A 22411-nucleotide genomic window follows, 5' to 3' on the forward strand; every position below is an offset into this window, starting at 1 on the left:
AGGGCATCTAGAAAATAAGACTTGGATCAAGTTACAAGACTGAAGATATTAAAATTTAGAGTCTCTCTGCTTGGGTGGAATAATAGTGAAAGATAACACTAGGATCCCATTTTACCATTCTGTGTGGAAGAATAAAACTAAATACAAGGCAATGGTACAATGGCAGCAGCATTGTTATTTTCGATCTGATGAAGGAGTGTGGCCAACTCCAGTAGAGGCAGAAATTTGGTCATTCTCTCATATGGTGAGATTTTCTTTAAAGGACTCTGGCATGTTTCGGGCTCTCTCTTTTTGGATACTTTATATTTGTGCTCAGTGCAGAAGTCATTTTGCTCAGGTGAACACGCAGATCCTACAAACTGAAGCTCGACATTGTTGGCTGCCACATTTGCTTCCATAACAGTAACTGCACAAAATATAAAATCATGAGCATTCAAAGTATTTTAGGACATCCTGTTAGCAAAGGGTTCATCAGATTGGACTACTTTTAATTTCTCTTCATGTAAATTTCAACTCCCCCCCGCCCCCCGCCACCCTGCCCCGCACCGCACCCCACTCCCGCACTTGGGGGTTAAAATTTCCCCCAGAGATGCTGTTGGTGCAAGTATTGTCCTTTAAATCATTCCTTCAAACACACTCAGAATATTTATACTTGTTTCAATACATCTGCTAAAGGTCCCTAATCTCTTTCACTGTCTTTTCATTCAGAAACACCATGGTCTGATTGCATGAAACAGAAAGACAAACTGACTCAACTCGCAAATCAAGAGCAAGTTAAACCAAATGATGCTCGTTATGCAGTGCTAATTGTGAGTGGAATCCTGGAGGAATGTAATGCCAGCATTTCAGTCGGGTAAATATCAACAGAGTGAAGTTGGGAAAAGTGTTGAAAAGATGATGGTTTGGAAAGGACACATTTTAGAAATCTCTGACACTAGAATTCAGCAGATTCATTGCTGGTTTTTCTGTTTCTCTGTGCTTCTATAATTTGTTCTGCAGATATTGGTCATCCAGTTTGAGTTTCCCCACAAATGGATACATTTTACTCCTCAACTCAAAACCGCTTCATTCAAATTAAATTAATTTCAATCAATATCGCACAAAAATGCAACCCATGAAAATGCATCGAAAATGTGTTGCTTAGCTCAAACCTCTTGATTCTAATTTGTATTCCCACCACAAATGGGCTCTGAACAGTGTATTCTGCCACTTTCTTCGAATTCAACTCCATGATCAACATCAGGTGCCGAGGCATCACAGCTTCTCCCAGTGGATGCACTGCGTCATCAGGCGGAGGCAAAGCAGTTTGGGGAGTATGGCCAGCCAGAAGGAGAGGATCATCAAATATGTGGAGAAGTGCCCTGGAGAAATGAAGAAAGTTGTGGTACAGAAATGTAACATCCCTCCCACCACCCTCTCCACCTACCCGAAACAACAAGGAGAGTCGGTGCTGACTGCCAGCAGACCTTCTGCAGCCAAAGGAAGAGGACGTGCACTTCAGTTTGTCCCAATGTCCAATCAGATTTGTTGAGCTGGTTCTAGTAGCTGAGAGCAGCTATGCTTCTGATAGGATGTTACCGGACAATGTTCTAGAAAGAGCCTTGGGATAAAACCCATTTAAGGGACATGCCCTCCTGCTTCTCCATCTGCCACAAGCTCCAGGATTCAGTGTCCTTGGAGGTGCGGTTCATTAACGCTGCTTCCCCTCCTCCCATTGCCAGATGCTGCTTTCTATTGTGGGCCCCTTTCTCCTCTACAAAATTACATTCTGAGAAGTGATAGTTACAAAGTCCATTGTCAGAAGGGGTAGGGGCTGGTGAGGAAGTGAGGTGTATCCTGCAGATGAGGAGGTGGACAAGCTTGAAGCTTTTATCGGTGGGCATTCTTGTGCTATTGGAATGAGTACTGTTCAAAGAAGATGTCGAAAGGTGAAGACAGGTGGGTTTCAGGACCCACATAAAACAATACAGACTGTGAGGGACAAAGTGTACTGAGGTGCCCACAACAATCACCCTGTCCTTGTTGAGAAGCATTGCCAGCTAGTGCCCTACATTGTTCCTTCTTCGTGACCCTCTTTTGGCCCTGTCTCCATGTGTGCTGAAACGTACAGACACCTTCAGTTCCTCACCAATTTGCTGCCATCCGTAGCTTCGAGCTGTTTTTTCAGATTTTCCTGCAGAGGAGGGAGTACAGCACCACCCTCCGTCTCTCACAGCCTGCAGCAGCACTTCTGTGCTTGTCTCAAACTGAGATAATGCTGATACTATCCTATCCTGCTGGAGAAGTCGATGAAAAGTATCAAGAGATGGAACATGAAAAACAGCAGGAGTCCATACAGAAAGCATGCAGAAAACAAGTGCAGGCAGCGGAAGGAGCATGCGGCAAACCAGACTCCCCACCCACCCTTTCCTTCAACCACTGTCTGTCCCACCTGTGACAGAGACTGTAATTCCCTATTGGACTGTACAGTCACCTGAGAACTCACTTTTAGAGTGGAAGCAAGTCTTCCTCAATTTCAAGGGACTGCCAATGGTGGTGAGACAGAAAGAAAGACTGGTATTTATAATAGCACCTTTCACAACCCACGGACATCCCAAACCCTTTAACAGACAATGAAGTACTTTTAATTGTCATCACTGATGTAAGGTAGGAAACACGGATGCCTATTTTGACATAGCAAGCTCCTACAAAGAGCGATTAGATAATGACCAGATAATCTGTTTTAATGATGTTGGTTGTGGGATAAATATCGGCCAGAGCACCAGGTCGAACTCCAGTGCTTTTGTTCAAATAGTGCCATGGGAATTTTCGACCACCTGAGAGGACATACGGGGCCTCGGTTTAATGACTCATCCACCTGATGGCACCTCAACAGAGCAGTACTTCCTCACTATTGCACTGGAATGTCACCAAGATTTTGTGCCCAAGCCACTGGATTGGGGCTTGAACCGACAACATTCTGACTCAGAGGCGAGAGAAGTTTTTCTCAATTGGATTCATTCTATATTAAAAACATTTACAACATTGTGATCATTCCATTGTACCATACAATCACCCTTCACCACTTCCGGCAACAGAAAAAACTCATCACTAATACATAAACAAGCTCACCACCATTCTGCCACTCTGCATAGTCATTCCTTTACCACATAGTAGTATCAAAAACTAAAGTTTACTTTGTCTCAGTTTGTACAGTACACTAGGTTAATATGAAATATATTAATCGATTGTACTGTACAAACTGAGCAAAAAATGCCATCCTTAAATTCCTTTTCCAATAAACATCCTCAGAACCTTATAATGATCTTTTAGTCTATATTTAAGCTCCTCTCAGGTTTATTCTTCTCCCCTTATAAAACAGAGCATTCCTTTGTTGCACAATCCTTTGTTGCACAATCACAAATCTAGCCACACTGAACATTAAATTAATCATCATCCATGAGACTCGGGCAAGAGGCGAGAGTGCTACCACTGAGCCGCAGCTGACTCCTACATTCTGAGGAAGATATATTTAAACCATTGTATACAAAACCATCAATGAACCGAGGAAAACTTGCTCCACTATCTTTTCTTTATACATTATTGGGATGTGGGCATTGTTGTAAAGGCCTGTGTTTATTGTACATCCCCAATTGCCCTTGGGAAGGGGATGGTGAGCTGCCCTCTTGAACCACTGCAGTCTGTGTGGTGAAGGTACTTCCACAGCGCTGTTAGGGAGGGAGTTCCAGGATTTTGTCTCACCGATGATGAAGGAACACCAATATATTTCCAAGCCTGGATATATTCCCAAACCATGGCTGGTTCTACAAGCCATGAAGTAGAAATTGGAGGTGCGGGCTTTGTCCCTCAAGATGGTAGAGGCTGTGGGTTTGGGAGAAGAAGCCTTGATGAGTTGCTGCAGGGCAGTAATATGCTCTGCTTCAGGGAGAGTGGTACTTGGCTTTCCAGAGTCTATTGGACAGCCCTGATGGTCTTTTCACATCTTTCTTTTCAATCCCAGGAAAAGCCACATGGTGTGATTATTGCAGCTGTGACTTGCCACACCCTCCATCAGCGTGACACGTCACAGCAGTGGTGCAAGGTCTGTGGGACAGAGTTTGACTTTGTGTGATAGTGTAAAACCAGTGAGAGCGAATCGGCAGCCTGGTTTTTCTCTGTCGAATTTTATTTCCAGTTTTACACTAAAGCACAAAGTTAAAATCCACCCTACTGAGTGAATTCCTGTTTTTATTATCAGGTCCAGTGCTAACTGTCTGTTTACTTTACAGCCTGGAGTCCGATCTACATAATGTACTGATGAAGGTGGACTTTCCCGAGGACAGTAAAACCTTTGTAACTCCGAATGTCAAGGCTACTGTGATCAAAGTGAATCCACGCTCCACTTTGGAAGTTGTTGGTACTGTCTATTTCTCTTGGGTAAGTGTTTCCATGAGGTAGTGATTAAAAGTGTTGGAGAAAGAAAATGTTACACTGTGTGTGTGGTGATAACATTTTTAGATCAGTTATCCCCTGGGTAGGTGTGATATATTCTCTATGACATCACAAGCACACATTTACAAGAAGGCTCGACTGGAACTTGTCAGGTGACCTAGTCATTAGGTGGAGCAATAGTCCACTAGGTGGAGCTATATATTACACATGTCCCTCATTAATGAAGAAGTAATTATAATAAAATAATCATAACTTATATGGTTATACATAACAACAGATATGGACTTATTTTGCCATATTTACAAATCAAACTTAACCACATTTTCTGTTTTGAAGAGGATACCTTCGCTCTCGAACAGAACTTTTCAAACATGGTGTCAAACTTAGACTCATTCCAGGCTGAGCCTGAGGAAAGTTTTCCTCCAAGGCATGCCCTTGATCTATCTTTGAACTCTCGACAACTGTGGACTGATTGTCTGCCTGACTCGGATTCAGACTTAATTATGATTTTCTCTTGGACTTGTTTCTGGTACATTTAATGTAGGATATGCTACTCTACTCTCTGATGAGTCAGAAATAATCGAATCATTCCAACTTTCAATTCCTTCCGCATCTGTAGGTAAAATATGATCAATGTGAACAAACCTAACCTGTCCATGATCAAACATCTTAACCAAATATGTGAGAGGGCCACATATCTTCACTATTCTTCCTGGTAACCTTTAACAATTTATCGTGATGGTTCCTCACGCTAAGCTTCTGATTCAATTTCGCACTTCTCTCTCTTACTCCACCTCTATCATGATTCTCTTTCTGTCTTAATTGTTTCTCTTCTACTGACTGTGCCAAGTTCGGCTTTAACAATGAGAACCTGGTTTGTGGCTGTCTCTTGATAAACAACTCTGCTGGTGTTCAAGCAATAGTTGTATGAGGTGTATATGAAAAGTAATCAGAAAATTAGCCAACTTGTGGTCCAACGAAAAATGCCGTTTCTTTGGATTTGGACATAAACCATCTTTGTCTACTCTGTGGCCTAAGTACTCTACTGAGTCGTGAAATAACCCACATTTGAGCAGTCACTTGTACTCTGTGCTTCTTTAGCCATTTGAGCACTTAATTCAATACGTTATTATGGATTTTCCTGTTTGGTGCTGAAATGACTCTGTCATCTTAATAACATACTACCCCTTCAATGCCTTGCAAAATCTAGTTCATCACCCCTTGGAATATGGCGGGGCAGAAGACACTCTAAATGGTGGCCTGTAAAACTGATATAGGCCTAGATCAGTATTTATAGTCAAGCATGACAGGGGGTGGAGCAGAGGCAGCAAAGACAAGCTGCTCACAGATGGAGGAGGAGGTGGACTCTCAGCAAGAGGCCTTCCCCACTTAGGGTCTTCAGGGAGCACTTCCCTGACCTGCACCGAAGGTGGCTCCACTTGACCATGGAGGTGGTCACTGAACTCTGCCACCTCTTGGAACCAGATCTGCAGCCTCAGAGCAGGGCGATGACAGCTCTGTTGATGGCCCGCAAGGTGACCATGGCCCTGAATATTTTCCAGGCTGGAACAGGCAAAATAGCAAACATCCTGAAGTTCACCATCCATCACTGGGTCTGGGAGGTCATAGAGGCTTTGTACTCCAGGAGAAGGGACTTCATTATCTTCTCTCTAAACAGAGAGAAGCAGGTGGAGCGCGGAAGTGGCTTTGCCAGGATATTGGGCTTCCCCTTGGTACAGGGCGCCATTGACTGCACACATGTGGCTTTGTGAGCGTCGCATATCTATGCTGTGACGTACTGTAACCGGAAAGACTACCACTTAATGTGCAGTTGGTTGTGCTACCACACCCAATACATCATGATGGTAAATGCCTGCTATCCTGGCAGCAGTCATGATGCCTTCATCCTGCGCCAGTCTGCTGTGCCAGAAATCATCTAGCCATCAGATACCGACGGTGTCCACTCAGCGACAAAGGCTATCTGCTCTACACCTGCCTGATGACTCCTCTCTGCAACCCCAGCGCTCGTGGCCAGTAATCACATAATGACAGTCTTGCTGCCATGAGAAAGCTGATCGAGCAGACCATCGGGGTGCTCAAGCAATGATTCTGTTGCCTTCACCATTCGGGAGGACCTCTCCAGTTCTCACCAGAGTGGGTGTCTCACATTCGCAGTGGTGTGCTGCATCCTTCATAACTTGGCCAACATGAGGGCGCAACCATTGCCACCACAGATGCCACGACCACCTCAGGAGCAGGAGGACGAGGAGGATGAGGAGGAAAAAGAAAAGACCTGCATTTATATAGCGCCTTTCGCAACCTCAGGTCGTCTCATAATGCTTTACAGCCAATGAAGCAGTTTTTGAAGTTTTTTTGTTCATGAACTGTAGGAAACACAGCTGCTGAATTGCGCACAGCAAGCTCCCATAAACAGCAATGTGAAACTGACCAGATGTTTTTTAATCATGTTGACTGAAGGATGATTATTGCTCAGGACACCAGGGATAACGTCACTGATCTTCTTCAAAATATTGCCATGGGATCTTTTACATCCACCTTAGAGAGCAGTTGGGGCCTCGGTTTAAAGTCTCATCCAAAAGACAACAAATCTGACAGTGCAGCGCTCCCTTAGTGAACCCACTACCTTCTGACTCAGAGGTGAGAGTGCTACCCACTGAGCCATGGCTGATAGGAGGAGGGGAGGAGGCAGGCGGCAAATCCACATTACAGACAGACTGTCCGTGAGCGCATCATCAGACTGCGCTTCCCCTGAATGAAACCCTTCCCCACCTGACAATCACCCTGACGCCGCACATCACAGTGTCTTCTTGACCACACTCCTGAAATGAAAGCAACCACAAAACAAACATTACAACCATAATTTTAAAATGATTAATTCCAATATTACATTATATATGAACATAAGAAATAGGAGCTGGAGTAGACCATTTGGCACCTCGAGCCTGCTCCGCCATTTAATAAGATCATGGCTGACCTGATCTTGGGCTCAGCTCCACTTCCCTGCCGGCTCCCCATAACCCTTTAATCCCTTATCGTTCAAAAATCTGACTATATCCATTTTAAATATATTCAATGACTCAGCCTCCATAGTTCTCTGGGGCAGAGAATTCTGTAGAATTACGACCCTCCTGAGAGAAAAAATTCCTCCTTATCTCAGTTCTAACTGGGTGACCCCTTATTCTTAAACTATGCCCCCGAGTTCTAGATTCCCTCACGAGTTGAAAATCATCTCTGCATCTATCTTGTTGAGCCCCCTCAGAATCTTAGCTGTTTCAATAAGATCGCCTCTCATTCTTCTCAACTCCAGTGAGTATAGGCCCAACCTGCTCAATCTTTCTTTATAAGTCAACCCCTTCATCTCAGAAATCATCCCAGTGAACCATCTCTGAACTGCCTCCAATGCAATTACAACCCTCCTTAAATAAGGAGACCAAAACTGTACGCAGTACTCTAGGTGTGATCTCACCAATACCCTGTACAGTTGTAACAGGACATCTCTGCTTTTATACTCCATCCCCCTTGCAATAATGTCTAATATTTCATTTGCCTTCCTGATTACTTGCTGCACCTGGATACTACCTTTTTGTGTTTCATGCAAAAGGACCCTGAGGTATAAGAAACGTATAAGATTATGGGCTCAAATTTGGCCAGTACAGATTTCTGGCGCACTCACCAGAGGTACGCCGCTTTTGTCCCAATTGAAGTGCTCCAAAAATCTTCGGGCCAAGCTTGGCCGCTCCCCAGCCTCTCCTCAGTGGTGGCGTAGCGTGGCCACTGAATTCGGGGTTGGAGCCAGGTCCCAGCGCTGAAAACAGTGCCGGGACCACTAGAATGTGCGCATGTGCAGTAGCTTCTCGCCCCCCCCCCCAGGCTGTGTGGGAGGGGCCGAAGTCAGAACAAGTATACAAAGATTGCTCTGACAAGGCTAACATATAGCAATCAGAAAAAAACTTCAGTAATTAAATGTTGCGAGTTGCATTTTGCTTTGAAAAGCATTTCACTATCCAGACTTAGTAATGCTTCACTGTAAACGTTTCTACTTCGGAGTGAACTCGGAGAAATCCTCGGAGAAATCCCTTGGTGAAGTCCTGAGAGAAGTTCTCGGAGAAGTCCTCGGAGATGTCCTCCGATAAGTCCCTGGAGAAGTCCTCGGAGAAATCCCTTGGAGAACTCCCTGGAGAAGTCCTTGGAGAAGTCCCTCAGTGTAGTCCGTGGGTGGAGTCCCTGGAGAAGTCCTCGGCGAAGTCCCTCGGAGAAATCGCTGGAGAAGTCCTCGGAGAAGTCCCTCAGAGAAATCCCTGGAGAAGTCCTCGGAGAAGTCCCTGGAGAAGTCCTCGGAGAAGTCCCTCGGAGAAATCCCCGGAGAAGTCCTTGGAGAAGCCCCTCAGAGAAGTCCCTCAGAGAAGTCCCTGGAGAAGTCCTCGGAGAAGTCCCTCAGTGAAGTCCGTGGGTGAAGTCCCTGGAGACGTCCCTCAGAGAAGTCCTCGAAGAAGTACCTCAGAGAAGTCCCTCGGAGAAGTCCCGCGGAGAAATCCCTGGAGAAGTCCCTGGAGAAGTCCTCGGCGAAGTCCCTCAGAGAAATCGCTGGAGAAGTCCTCGGAGAAGTCCCTCAGAGAAGTCCCTGGAGAAGTCCCTGGAGAAGCCCCTCAGAGAAGTCCCTCAGTGAAGTCCCTGGAGAAGTCCTCGAAGAAGTCCCTCGGCGAAGCCCCTCGGAGAAGTCCCTCAGAGAAGAGGAGCACTAGAGTACTGGGTAACAGGAGACCTAGGGAGCTGGAGCACTGGACCACAGGAGAACGGCTATACTGCTGCTGGCTGCGAGGCTCCTAGCCCTGGCTGAAGGGCACTGCTGGTGTGTGCTCCAGTCATGAAGGTAGGAATCTTTATTAATTATTACTTGATTTATTTTTCATTTACTATTATTTATTAATTCTTATGGTTTCTATAGTTCTTTATTGTTAAAAGTGAAGTGTTTAATGCTTTGGAGCGTCCTCTAACTCCCCTCTGTCTCTGGCTACCTGCGCTGATCTCTTAATTCACCGCAGGACTTTTCAGAACATACAAAAGTGGACACTTACTCTGGCCTAAGTTAGTTTGGAGTAAGTTTTAGCTGGCTAAACTTGCTTAAATGGCCAAAACAGGGGTACATGATTGGTAACGTCCCATTTTGAAAAAAAACTGAACTTAAAAAAAACTAACTAACTCAATTACACTGGAGCAACTTAAATGGGGGAATTGAGATTTTTAAGTTACTCGAAAAAAATCTAGTTGCTCCAAAAAAAGTGGAGCAACTCCTGGGGAAACTTGGGCCCTAACAAGGTGGATGCAGAGAGGTTGTTTCCACTGATGGGAGAGACTAGAACTAGAGGGCATGGTCTTCGAATAAGGGGTCGCCCATTTAAAACTGAGATGGAGAAATTTCTTCTCTCAGAGGGTTGTAAATCTGTGGAATTCGCTGCCTCAGAAAGCTGTGGAAGCTAGGACATTAAATAAATTTAAGACAGAAATAGACAGTTTCTTAAACGATAAAGGAATAAGGGGTTATGGGGAGTGGGCAGGGAGGTGGAGCTGAGTCCACGATCAGATCAGCCATGAACTTTTTGAATGGCGGAGCAGGCTCGAGGGGCCGAATGGTCTACTCCTGCTTCTATTTATTATGTTCTTATGTTCTAGGTCCCTCTGTGCTGCAGCATTTTGTAATCTCCCACTCAATTTAAATAATAATTTGCAATTACAAAATCAACTAATCACCCTTGTGTATTTCCTTTCGGTGCCTTTGCCCATTCTAGTGATCCTATAACGTGCTACTGCAGTGGCTACAGAATGGCTGGTGGAAGGCTGCTGCCTTCCACCAGCAGATTGTCTTGCAGGATGACTTCGAGCAACTCTGGGTCTTGAAGGCCTGGCTGTAGACTGCACCACCTTGGCATGGGTGGCAGCCTGAGAGGCAACGGAAATGACGCTGGTGGAGTGGCAGTGTTGGAAGTACGCATGCTGTCATCCTGAGAGAGGACAGCAGGTTCGAGCTTCATGGAGCCACTCCCACTCTCCTGGGGTGGTGCCTTCGCATTCCTAGCCATCTGTTGCAGGAGAGTTGGCTGGACTGCTGTGATATCCTTTCCACACTCGTAAACCCAGTCACAATGGCAGCAGTCTGCGCTGAGCTGAGCTGAGTCTGCATGACTGCAGTCTGAGCTTCCACTGCAGTCTGAGCTTCCACTGCAGCACTCAGACATTGGGTCGCTTCCACTTGTGCTGCAATGGAAGCTGCAACATCGCACATCACACACAGCATCAAGGTTGGGTCTCCAAGTGCTCTAATGGAGTTACCCGTCACTTTCCATCCTGGAAATCATGAGCTCCAAGCTCTGCGTAATTTTTTTTAAATTTCAAAATATACTTTATTCATATAAAAATTTGTACAGTACATTCAAAAGCTGTTCATTTAGCTGCGGTCAGCAATCCCATACACTACATTTGGGTGCTGACGGCAGTTCTGTTCGATACATTTCCTTGCTTTTCAGTTCAAGTACAATTCGGTACAATACGGGATACATTGTAGTACATTCAACAAATTACATTACATGTGTCACTCTTCAGTACACGGAATGGGTGACGGTACATTTACATTTTTCTTTTCAACGTGCATTACGAAACAGACCTTGCATTGTACATGGAACTACATAGGTGTTTACAGATCATAGTGCTCCATGTACACAAAAAGGAAGTTACAAGTACAGCCCGAGGGGAGTTTTGTACTGATTCCTGCCCCCGGGTTTACAATGGCAGAAGGGCTTTAAACTGTGGCCCTTCCCCACCGTGCCTTTGCGGCGGCTGCACCAATTTTAAGTGTGTCCCTCAGCACGTAATCCTGGATCTTGGATTGCGCCAGTCTGCAACACGCAGACGTGGACATCTCCTTGCTCTGGAAGACCAGCAAGTTTTGGCAAGACCAAAGAGCGTCTTTGACCGAGTTGATGGCCCTCCAGCAGCAGGTGATGTCGGTCTCGGTGTGTGTCCCTGGGAACAGTCCGTAGAGCACAGAGTCCTGTGTTATGGAGCTGCTTGGGATGAACCTCGACAGCAACCACTGCATCTCTTTCCAAACCTGCCTTGAGCTCTGCGTAAAGCTCCAGGCAGTGTTGGAGCTGGACTCCTCCATGCTCCTTGACAGTGACAAGACGCTCTCTGGCAGGCCTGCCATTGCACCAAGCATTTCTGTGTGCATGTCCATCACCCTTCTTCTGAAGGCTGCCCCATCGAAGTCCTCATCTGAGTCCTCTGCAGCAGAACTCGTGTGTGACACCGTCCTCTGCGGAGCTGACACCAGTGCTACCCTTTTCTTCTACCCCGGCTGCAGCCCACTCATGCCCGGTGATTAACCACATGCAGATGCAGTCACTTAACTACCCCCTAAATTTTTCTGAGCTGGTGCCCGGAAATGTCATATCAAGTGATGGTGCCTCTTTTCCTCCATAACTCTCCTCCTCTGCTTCTTCCTGCACAGGCTGGGCTGCTGGCAGTTCCTGGGTATCTGAAAGGAGAAAGGCACAAGGGTTGGGAGGAGGAAGCAAGGTGTCCACCATCAGTAGCTTGAAAGTGAGAAGATATTGTGGGATGAAGGGGAAGTGAGAAGGATTAGATATGAGCAAACGGTCCTCATTAATGTTTTCAGCCTCGCCGATCACCACGGCCTCATTAATAGCTCCTCCAATTATATCTAGAACCATCTCCTCCAGCTGGGTCAGGTCCTGCAGCTGGGCTTGCCCCTCGCCTGTTTGTTCCTGCTCGTGCTGGTTATGCACCACCTTGGCCTGCAGGAGAAAAGGATGTGTGTCATTGAGTGTGGTGCAATGTGTTTGGGGGATGTGCCTGTCATGGTTGAATAGCTGGTTGAATGTGCAAGGTGTGAGATGTGGGTGTGAGGCTTGCAGCAATGGTAAGTGTGTGAGGGTGAGGTGAAGCTATGATTGTGAGGTATGAGTGGTGATTGCTGGAGATTGTTGATAGGTGAGTGATGGGGGTATTGTACATTCAGCAGTGTGTGAGGCTAGTGGTGCAGTTGATGAGATATGGCATTTGAAGATGCATTTACTCACCTTGAACACTCGTGTGAGGTCACTAACCTTTTTCTGGCACTGGATCCATATCTTGGCGGCATCTGTGTTAGCATTGATGGCTTCTGCGATCTCCTCCCACTGCCTTCGTACAGACTGTCTGGAAGGCCTCCTGCCCCGCTGTGGGTAGAGGATCTGTCTCCTCCTGTAGACCCCCTGCACCAAGGCCTCCAATGCTGCATCCGAGAACTGAGGTGTCCTTTCTTTGTCTTGTTGTGACATTGCTCATTTCCCGTTTGCTTAGCTCCAGCCAGATTGAGGTAGTTCTGTAACAAAATACCTCCCCTCTAAGAAATGCAGACAGTGTTTCACTCTGCAGGCACCCTTTAAATACAGAGCAGACTTCCCACGATATTGAACCCTGCTGAGCGCGAGCCAACCAGCAGCATGTTCAGTGCTGGGCTCAGTGCTTCAATCATGTTAATGAGCAGACAGCATGCATTTCACGTGCTCCCAGCATTACTGTCAATGGGCGTGGGGAGATCGCGCATTGACATCCCTGCACCCGTTTTCGGGCCTTATCCAATTTAACCCCCCGTAATTTTACTGAGTCCGACCTGAAAAACCCCCTCAATGAAATAGAACAGAGGAGAGAGAGTGCGGGGTGTCTGTGACAAGAAACCTTGCACAAAGGTCACTCGTGCCATGAGGAGGGAGACAGCAGTGACACTGAGTGCCAGAGTGAGCTGAGCAAAGCAGGCAAGGTAACACACTCGAATTTACTTAGCCTTGAGTCCCAGCTCACACTTTGCCATCTCAAATTAACTGCTGGACAACTAACCTTTCACAGTGCATTCTGCTTAAGGGGAAAATAACTTCTAACTGAAAAGTTACTGAGTTGCTCCACTGTGCACCCACCTTGTGCCATTTCTAATCCCCCTTTGTCCTATTCTATCACTTCTGCTAAGTGCCACCTCGCCGCCTGGAGTCCGAGAGCTGGATGCCTCCTCTATAATAATAATCACAATAACTTAATGTAATAAACCGTCCCAAAGCGCTTCTCAACAGTCTTATATAACAATGTTATATATTGACAAGGAAGAGAAAGAGAGAAAAAGTGGAGAAGGAAGTATAAAAGAGGTAAAAGGCTCTATGAGCCTTTAGGGATGGAGGTGGCCCTTGTTTTAGGGCTAAGTCCTATGATGGAACTAACCAGACTACCTCTCTGGGCTTGCAATCTTCACAGTCTAGGCCTTCTGGCATTTGTCCATCTGTGAAGACATACCTGGGCAACCTTCCACACTGTCAGGAAGATTCCAGTGTCACAGTTGTACTGAAACAGCTTGGCTGGGGTAGCAGCTAGATCTGGTGCACAATTACAGCCAGAATGTTGTCAGGCTCCATAGCGTTTGCTGTGAAAAGTGCTCTCAGCTACTTCTAAATGTTACACGGAGAGAACCAAATAGACAGGCATTGGCATTTAAGATGATGAGAACCTTGTTCACGGTCATTTTTGGCTGGATATGGTAGGCCTACACTGCTTTCCCCAGGTCAGCTGGTTGTGGGACTGATTAACTGTCTATAGTCCTATAGTCCAATTTCGCTTGCTTCATACCTCACTCTAAAGTATGCCAGCTTCGCTTGCTTCATACCTCACTCAAAGACATGCCAGCTCTTGCTCGTAGCATCCCTGCCACTCTGCATTGAACCAGGGTTGGACTCTTGTTTTGATGGTGATTGAGATGTCAGCCATGGCTCAGTTATAGCAGTCTCGCCTGAGAAAGAAGGTTGTGGATTTAAATCCCACTTGAGGAACTTGAACACAAAATCTAGGTTGATACTCCGTTGCAGTACTGACAGAGTGCAGACTTTCAGATGAGACGTAAACCTGAGGCCCCATCTGCCCTCTCAGGTGAATGTAAAAGATCCCATGGTACTATCTTGAAGAAAAGCAGGGGAGTTCTCCCCGGTGCCATGGCCAGTAATAAACCAATATCATGAAAAAAAATTGTCTGGTCATTATCACATTGCTGTTTATGGGACCTTGCTGTGCTATTGTGGACAGATGTATCTGTCACAGGTAGATTGCTGAGGGCAAGGACACACCCTCGTGTTGGTTCTATCTGACACAGGCTCAATCTGGCAGCTATGTCCTTCACGATTCGGCCTGCTTGGTCAGTGATGGTACTACCGAGCCCCTCTTGGTTGTGGTCATTTAAGTTGCATGTTACTTTGCAAAGTGTACATCTGTGTTTTTATATCCTGAGAACTAGTTTGGACATTGTCAATGGGCTGGTGAAAGTGGTGAATGTCTCAGCAGTCACTGGGATTTTGGTAGGACCTACTTTGTGTGGCTGACATGTCGTTTGATGTATATATTGAGAGGAGGTTCTATAAAAAGTCTTGCTGCCACAGCACTATGTGCCATGATGTGTATCCTTTCTATGGTACATATTACCATAAAAGGCGAGTGGCCCCAGGAGCAGCGTGGAGGCCCCGACCTGCGAGGAAACAGCAGCGGCAGGTCGGGGCCATAAAAGGCGAGTGGCCCCTGGACCACTTCAGGGAGCAGTGCGAGCTGGTGCAAGAGGGTAACGGCAGTGAAGAGGGCGACTGGATTGGAGGTCACCATAACCCAGGTCAGTGATTGGAGCGTGGGCAGGTATAGCAGGACCAGCGATTGATCGTGGAGTGACATGACCGGGGCCCAGGAGAGGCGAGGCCTCTGGGCAGTATGGACCAGCCCACAAGGCGATATTTCTGCGCACTAGGTCCGTGCAGCAGAGCTGGTCTCCAGTTGTTTTGGTTAATCCTTGCTACTGGACCAAGACCTAGCTCTGTCAAGCCCGTGTGGTGGTTGATGTGCAACGGCCACCACATGTTAAAAAAAAAATCCACGCACATGCATCTTCCACCCTTCGACATGTAGTTTGGGACCGGGAATATCAGGTCCTTCATCGAAACACCTGTAAACTCATCCCTTTTTGGTGTGGAAGCAAGTCATCCTCGATACGAGGGACCGCCTAAGAAGATACATTAATGGAATTTCTATTCAATATTTTCATCCCACATTAAACTGACATGATGCCACGTTCTAATCAAAAGAACCTTCAAAGGATGAACATTTGAAACCCACATTTCACAACAACAAACTAATGATCAATTGAGCTGGATTTTATTTCCAGCTGCATTGAACCAATTCACAGAGGAAGACTGTGCACCATTCAGCACCTTTGTTTGATTATTTTTGTGTATGGTACAAACAAAATATATTCTTCCGAGATGCTTCAGTTGGTAAAGACACAATGAGTTGGATTTTCCTTTGCTATCCTACCCCAAATCAGGCAGTGTGGTAGGGGGAAAGGCAGGAAAATTGGGCAGCGAGGCCTCCCACCACATTCCCAGCCTGACATCAATTTACCTCCCCACGTCCCAGCTGGGAATGCTGCCAGCTGCCTCTTAACCACCCATCACATGAAAATACCAGCAGGGAGGTGGGACCGAGCAATCTGTCCGATTCCCTTGTCTTCCACCGCTGCTCCTCGCCAACCCCAAGGACCACCAGGAAAATGTGTTGATGCTCCTGGGGCAGGGCAGAAGGCCCATTGACCTCTCTTAAAGGTAGGGGGCCCAGCAACAGGCACAGCTCGCTTCCCTCAGGCCTCCGTGACAGGCCCAATCTGAAGGCCAAAAAAAATACCTCCCCCATCTTTGGGACTCCTCCCTCCCCTCCCCTCCTTGAAGTGGCCTCTTCCTTTTCACATGGTGCATCAGTTGTCCCACCGCAGAACTGCCCGGATATTCCGGCCTGGCAGTGGCTGCTCCCTCTGGGTGTTGGGGCTCCCAGTGACAGCTTGCACTCCATACTTACTGATCCTCTGAAAGATGCTATTGAAATGCAAGTCCTTTCTTTCATTAGTAATGTATCTTTGAGTTATTGGTTGCTGAATCCTTTATAGTTCACTGTCTGCCTCCTTCAACTTGTCACCATGGAATTATAAAAAGCAGTATTTCATTGTAGATGGGTTGTTCAGCAAAATGCAATCAAAAGCATTAAAAATATTCTTATAATTGTTGAACAGGTGGGCCCTGAGGACCAGCGGGTGATTGTTGCTGTTCAGGTGAAATTTCCATGTCAGTTGCACACATCTCCGAAAGCCGTTGTCACTCAGTTCAAGAACAAAACCTCATTCCAGGTAACAGAGCTAATCTACTCCATCCAAATCTGCAATGATATGGATTCCACAGTCAGTGTTTATATTTGTCATTAAATTTGTGGTTTAAGTCTGGGTATTATTCACTCTTTATGGGTAACATGCTGTTTGTACAGTATTTTCGGAGTGGCTCCGAATTATTTCAGCTAAAGCCAGTCTTTAATTCATGGCTTTCAAATGAACAAGTGCTTAAATTTTCAAATTTGCTCACAGCATCTGAGCTCTGTACTTCCATCCCAACTCCTTCCATATACCACGACAATATAGCTGTGTACCCACGGAACATTTACCTACAGGAGCATATTATTGATCCAGAATGCAGAATCAGGATTTTATTGAATATAAAGGTGGAGACGGGGCGCCGATCCTAACGGCAGGGCCTCATTTAAATAATCCTGTGAGGACTCCTGCCTGACAGCCGGACGGATTTATTGCTTAGCTGGCGGGCGGAAGCAAAGATTTAGCGGCAGTCGGCCACAGCCTGGTACCTGGGATGGTGCCTGCAGTCAGTGTGGAACGGGGTGGAGGTGGGGGGAAAGCCTCGAGTTGCGATCGGGAATGGGAGAGCCAGCTGATGGCCCTGATTGGGAGGGGGCGGGGGAAGGGGAGTGGGGCAGGGGAGCCTGCTGATGGCCCTGATCGGGAGGGGGGGTTAGTAGGGGAAGGGGGGTTAGGGAGCCTGCTAATGACCCTGACCGGGAGGGGGCGGAGAGAGGTGAGGGGGTTTGGGGAGCTGCTGATGGCCCTGATCGGGAGCGGGCTGCGGGGTAGGTAGAGGAGGAGGATTGGGGAACGACTGATGGCCCTGATCGGGGGAGGGGGGGTGGGGGTAGTAGGGGAGGGGCGTTGGGGAGCTGCTGATGGCCCTGATCGGGAGGGGTTGTGGGGGTGGGTGGGTAGGGGAACCTGCTGATGGGCCTGATCGGGAGGGGCGGAGGGGAAGGGGTAGGGTAACCTGCTGATGGGCCTGATCGGGAAGGGTGAGCGGTGGAGGGGAGGGGGTAGGGGAACCTGCTGATGGGCCTGATCGGGAGGGGCGGGGGGGTGGAGGGGAAGGGGTAGGGGAACCTGCTGATGGGCCTGATCGGGAGGGGCGGGGGGTGGAGGGGAGGGGGAAGGGGAACCTGCTGATGGGCCTGATCGGGAGGGGCGGGGGGGTGGAGGGGAAGGGGTAGGGGAACCTACTGATGGGCCTGATCGGGAGGGGCGGGGGGTGGAGGGGAGGGGGAAGGGGAACCTGCTGATGGGCCTGATCGGGAGGGGTGGGTGGGTAGAGGAGGGAGGTTGGGGAGCCTGCTGATGGCCCTGATCATGGGGGGGAGGGAGCCTGCTGATGGGTGTGATCATCCGCTGTTTAGAATGCATATAGTCCTGTGTTTTTGCTCCATCAGGTTGGCTTCTCATTTTCAGCAACGCCTGGTGCTGGGAAGACTGAAGCCATTGTTTTCGGTTCCTGGAAAGTGACCCATTTAACCCGACTCTCTGTTTTCTGTTGGTTAACCAAACCCCTGTCCATGCTAATATATTACCCCAACCCCATGAACTTTTATCTTGTGCAGTGATCTTTTATGTGGCACTCCACCAATGCCTTCTGAAAATCCAAATACATCACATCCACTGATTCCCCCTTATCCGCCCTTCTAATTACTTCCTCAAAGAACTCAAGCAAATTTGTCAAACCTGATTTCCCTTTTAAAAAACCAAGCTGATTCTGCTTGACTGTATTGTGCTTTTCCAAATGTCCTGCTACTGCTTCCTTAATAATGGACTCCAGCATTTTCCCAACGACAGATGTTAGGCTAATTGATCTTTGCTTTCTATCTGCCTCCATTTTTAAATCGGAGCGTTACATTTGCGGTTTTCCAATCCGCTGGGACCTCCCCAGAATCCAGGGAATTTTGGTAGATTACAACCAATGCATCCACTATCACTGCAGTAACTTCTTTTAAGATTCTAGGATGCAAGCCATCAGATCCAGGAGACTAGTCCACCTTTAGTCCCATTATTTTACCAAGTACTACTTCTTTAGTGATAGTGATTGTATTAAGTTCTTCCCTCCCTATAGCCCCTTGGTTATCCACTATTGAGATGTTTTTAGTGTTGTCTACCATGAAGATCGATTCAAAATATTTGCTCAAAGTCTCTGCCATTTCCTTGTTCCCCATTATTAATTCCCCAGTCTCATCCTCTAAGGGACCAATGTTTACTTTAGCTACTCTCTTCCTTTTTAAATACCTGTAGAAACTCTTACTATCTATTTTTACATTTCTTGCTAGTTTACTCTCATAATCTATCTTCCCTCTTGTTATATTTTTAGTCATCCTTTGCTGGTTTTTAAAAGTTTCCCAATCCTCTGGCCTCCCACTAATCTTCGCACTTTGTATGCTATTGTTTTCTACTTGATACCATCCTTTACTTCCTTAGTTAGCCACGGATGGTTCTCCCTTCTCTTAAAGTCTTTGCTTCTCACTGGAATATATTTTTGTTGAGAGTTATGAAATATCTCCTTAAATGTCTGCTGCTACTTATCAACCGTCTTACACTTTCATCTCTTTTCCCAGTCCACTTTAACCAACTCTGCCTTCATACCTTTGTAATCTCCTTTATTTAAGCTTAGGACACTGGCTTGAGATCCAAATTTCTCACCCTCCAACTGAATTTGAAATTTAACCATGCTATGATCACTCTTTGCGAAAGGATCCCTTACTAGGAGATCATTTATTAACCCTGTCTCATTACACAGTACCAGATCTAAGATAGCCTGCTGGTTGGTACCGCAATATACTGTTCAAGGAAACCATCCTGGAAACACTGTATGAACTCTTCTTCAAGGCTGCCTTGATTTGTCCAATCAACATGAAGATTAAAATTGCTAATGATTATTGCTGTTCCTTTTTTACAAGCCTCCATTATGTTTTGACTTATACTCCGTCCAACAGTGTAGCTACTGTTAGGGGACCTATAGACTATGCCCACCAATGACTTCTTCCCCTTATTATTTCTTATCTCCACCCAAACTCATTCTACATCTTGATCTTCTGAACCAATATCATTTCTCACTACTGCACTGATCTCATCCTTTATTAACAGAGCTACCAGACCTCCTTTTCTTTTCTGTCTATCCTTCCGAATTGTCAAATACCCCTGAATATTCAGTTCCCACTTTTGGTCATCTTGCAACCACGTCTCTGTAATACCTATCAGATCATACCCATTATATCTATTTGTGCCGTCAACTCATCTATTTTGTTACGAATGCTGCGTGCATTCAGATAAAGAGCTTATAATTTTTTTTCCATTTTTCCTTGCTTTGACCCCACTTTCTGAGACACTCTTATGTTGGTACATTCTGTCCCTTCCTGTCATGCTCTGGTTATCATTTCCCTCAGTGCTACCCTGCTCTATTGCCTTCTCCTTGCTCTGTGACTTATTAATTTCTGCTCACCTGAAACCTCCCCTCCACTATTTAGTTTAAAGCCCTGTCTACAGCCCTAGTTGTTCAATTCGCCAGGATACGAGTCCCAGCATTGTTCTATTGAAGCCCATCCCAAAGGAACAGCTCTGTCTTACCCCAGTACTGGTGCCAGTGCCCCATGAGCCAAAACCCATTTCTCCCACACCAGTCTTTGAGCCACATGTTTAACTCTCTGATCGGGAGGGGGGAGTCTGCTGATGGCCGTGATCTGATGGCCGTGATCAGGAGGGGGAGGCTGCTGATGGCCATGTTCAGGAAGGGGAGGCGGGGGGAGACTGCTGATGGCTGTGATCGGGAAGGGGAGGCCGGGGGAGACTGCTGATGGCTGTGATCGGAAGTGTGGTGGGGGGAGGGGGATGTAGGCTGCTGATGGCCATGATCGGGAGGGGTTGGTGCGGGGAGACTGCTGATGGCCATGATCGGGAGGGGTTGGCGGGGGGAGACTGCTGATGGCCATGATCGGGAGCGGGGTGGAGGGGAGGCTGCTGATGGCCATGATCGGGAGCGGGGTGGAGGGGAGGCTGCTGATGGCCATGATCGGGAGGGGTTGGCGTGGGGAGACTGCTGATGGCCATGATCGGGAGGGGTTGGCGGGGGGAGACTGCTGATGGCCATGATCGGGGGGGAGGGGAGGCTGCTGATGGCCATGATCGGGAGGGGGGGAGGGGTACGTAGGCTGCTGATGGCCATGATCGGGAGGGGTTGGCGGGGGGAGACTGTTGATGGCCATGATCGGGAGCGGGGTGGAGGGGAGGCTGCTGATGGCCATGATCGGGAAGGGGATGTAGGCTGCTGATGGCCATGACCGGGACGGGGGGTGAGGGGGGGCTGCTGATGACCATGATCGGGAGGGGGGGAGGGGGACGTAGGCTGCTGATGGCCGTGATCTTCCGCTGCTTAGCATGCCACATGTCCTGTGTTGTTGCTCCATCATGTTGGCGCATCATTTTCAGCAACGTTCTCTAGCCACTGACTCCATCCCTCTCCTTAACGTCTGTCTGAGGCTGAACCATACTGTTAGCAAACTTGGTGTTGTATTTGACCCTGAAATGAGCTTCTGACCACATATTCACGGCATAACTAAGACCGCCTATTTCCACCTCCATAACATCGCCCATCTCCACCCCTGCCTTAGCTCATCCCCTACTGAAACCCTCATCCATGACTTGGTTATCTCTGGACCTGACTATTTCAATGCGTTCCTGGCTAGCCTCCTATGTTCTAGCTTACAAAAACTAGAGGTGATCCAAAATTCAGCTACTCGTGTCCTAACTCGCACCACTCACCCATCACCCCTGTGCTCACTGACCTACATTGGCTCCCTGTTAAGCAACGCCTCTATTTCAAAATTCTCATCCTTGTTTTCAAATCCCTCCATGGCATTGCCCTTCCCAATCTCTGTAATCTCCTCCAGCTCTACAACCGCCCCACCCCGATATATCTGCGCTCCTCTAATTCTGCCCTCTTGAGCATCCCTGTTTATAATCGCTCAACCATTGGTGGCCGTGCCTTCTGTTGCTTAGGCCCTAAGCTCTAGAATTCCCTGCCTAACCCTCTCCACCTCTCTACCTCTCTTTCCTCATTCAAGATGCTGCTTAAAACCTACCTATTTGTACAAGCTATTGGTCACCTGCCCTAATATCTCCTTCGTGGCTCGGTCTCATAATACTCCTGTGAAGTGCCTTGGGACGTTTCACTACATTAAACGGCTATATAAATACAAGTTGTTGTTGTTGTTGCTCCTGGTATGCTCTTCTACACTCCTCCTTGAACCAGGGTTTGTCCCCTGGCTTGATGGTAACGGTAGAGTGAGGGATATGCCAGGCGATGCGGTTACAGGTTGTGATGGAATGCAATTCTGCTGCTGCTGATTGTCCACAGCGCCTCATGGATGCCCAGCATTGAGCTGCTAGATCTATTCTGAATCTATCCCATTTAACATGGTGGTAGTGCCACGCAACATGATGGAGGGTGTCTTCAGTGTGAAGATGGCACTGTGTCTCCACAAGGACTGTGCGGTGGTCTCTCCTTCCAATACTGTCATGGACAGGTGCATCTGCGACAGGTTGTTTGGTAAGGACAAGATCAAGTAGGTTTTTCCCACGTGTTGGTTCTCTCACTACCTGCCACAAGCCCAGTCTGGGAGCTATTACCTTCAGGAACCAGCCAGCTCGGTCAATAGTGGTACTAACGAGCCACTCTTTGTGCTGAACATT

The 22411-nt window shown here is 47.3% G+C and overlaps 1 protein-coding gene across 1 annotated transcript in view; it reads left to right on the plus strand.

Moving 5' to 3' along the window:
• Positions 1-728: 728 nt before the first annotated feature.
• The window catches only part of LOC139278158 (adhesion G-protein coupled receptor G2-like), a 92190-nt gene continuing 70507 nt past the window's right edge, over positions 729-22411 (plus strand). The window contains exons 1-3 of the mRNA XM_070896813.1: positions 729-853; positions 4269-4416; positions 16589-16702. Coding sequence (XP_070752914.1) covers positions 729-853; positions 4269-4416; positions 16589-16702 — 387 coding nt within the window. The remainder of the gene's footprint in view (positions 854-4268; positions 4417-16588; positions 16703-22411) is intronic.

This window comes from Pristiophorus japonicus, chromosome 13 (genome assembly GCF_044704955.1).
Source record: "Pristiophorus japonicus isolate sPriJap1 chromosome 13, sPriJap1.hap1, whole genome shotgun sequence".
Lineage (NCBI taxonomy): Eukaryota > Metazoa > Chordata > Chondrichthyes > Pristiophoridae > Pristiophorus > Pristiophorus japonicus.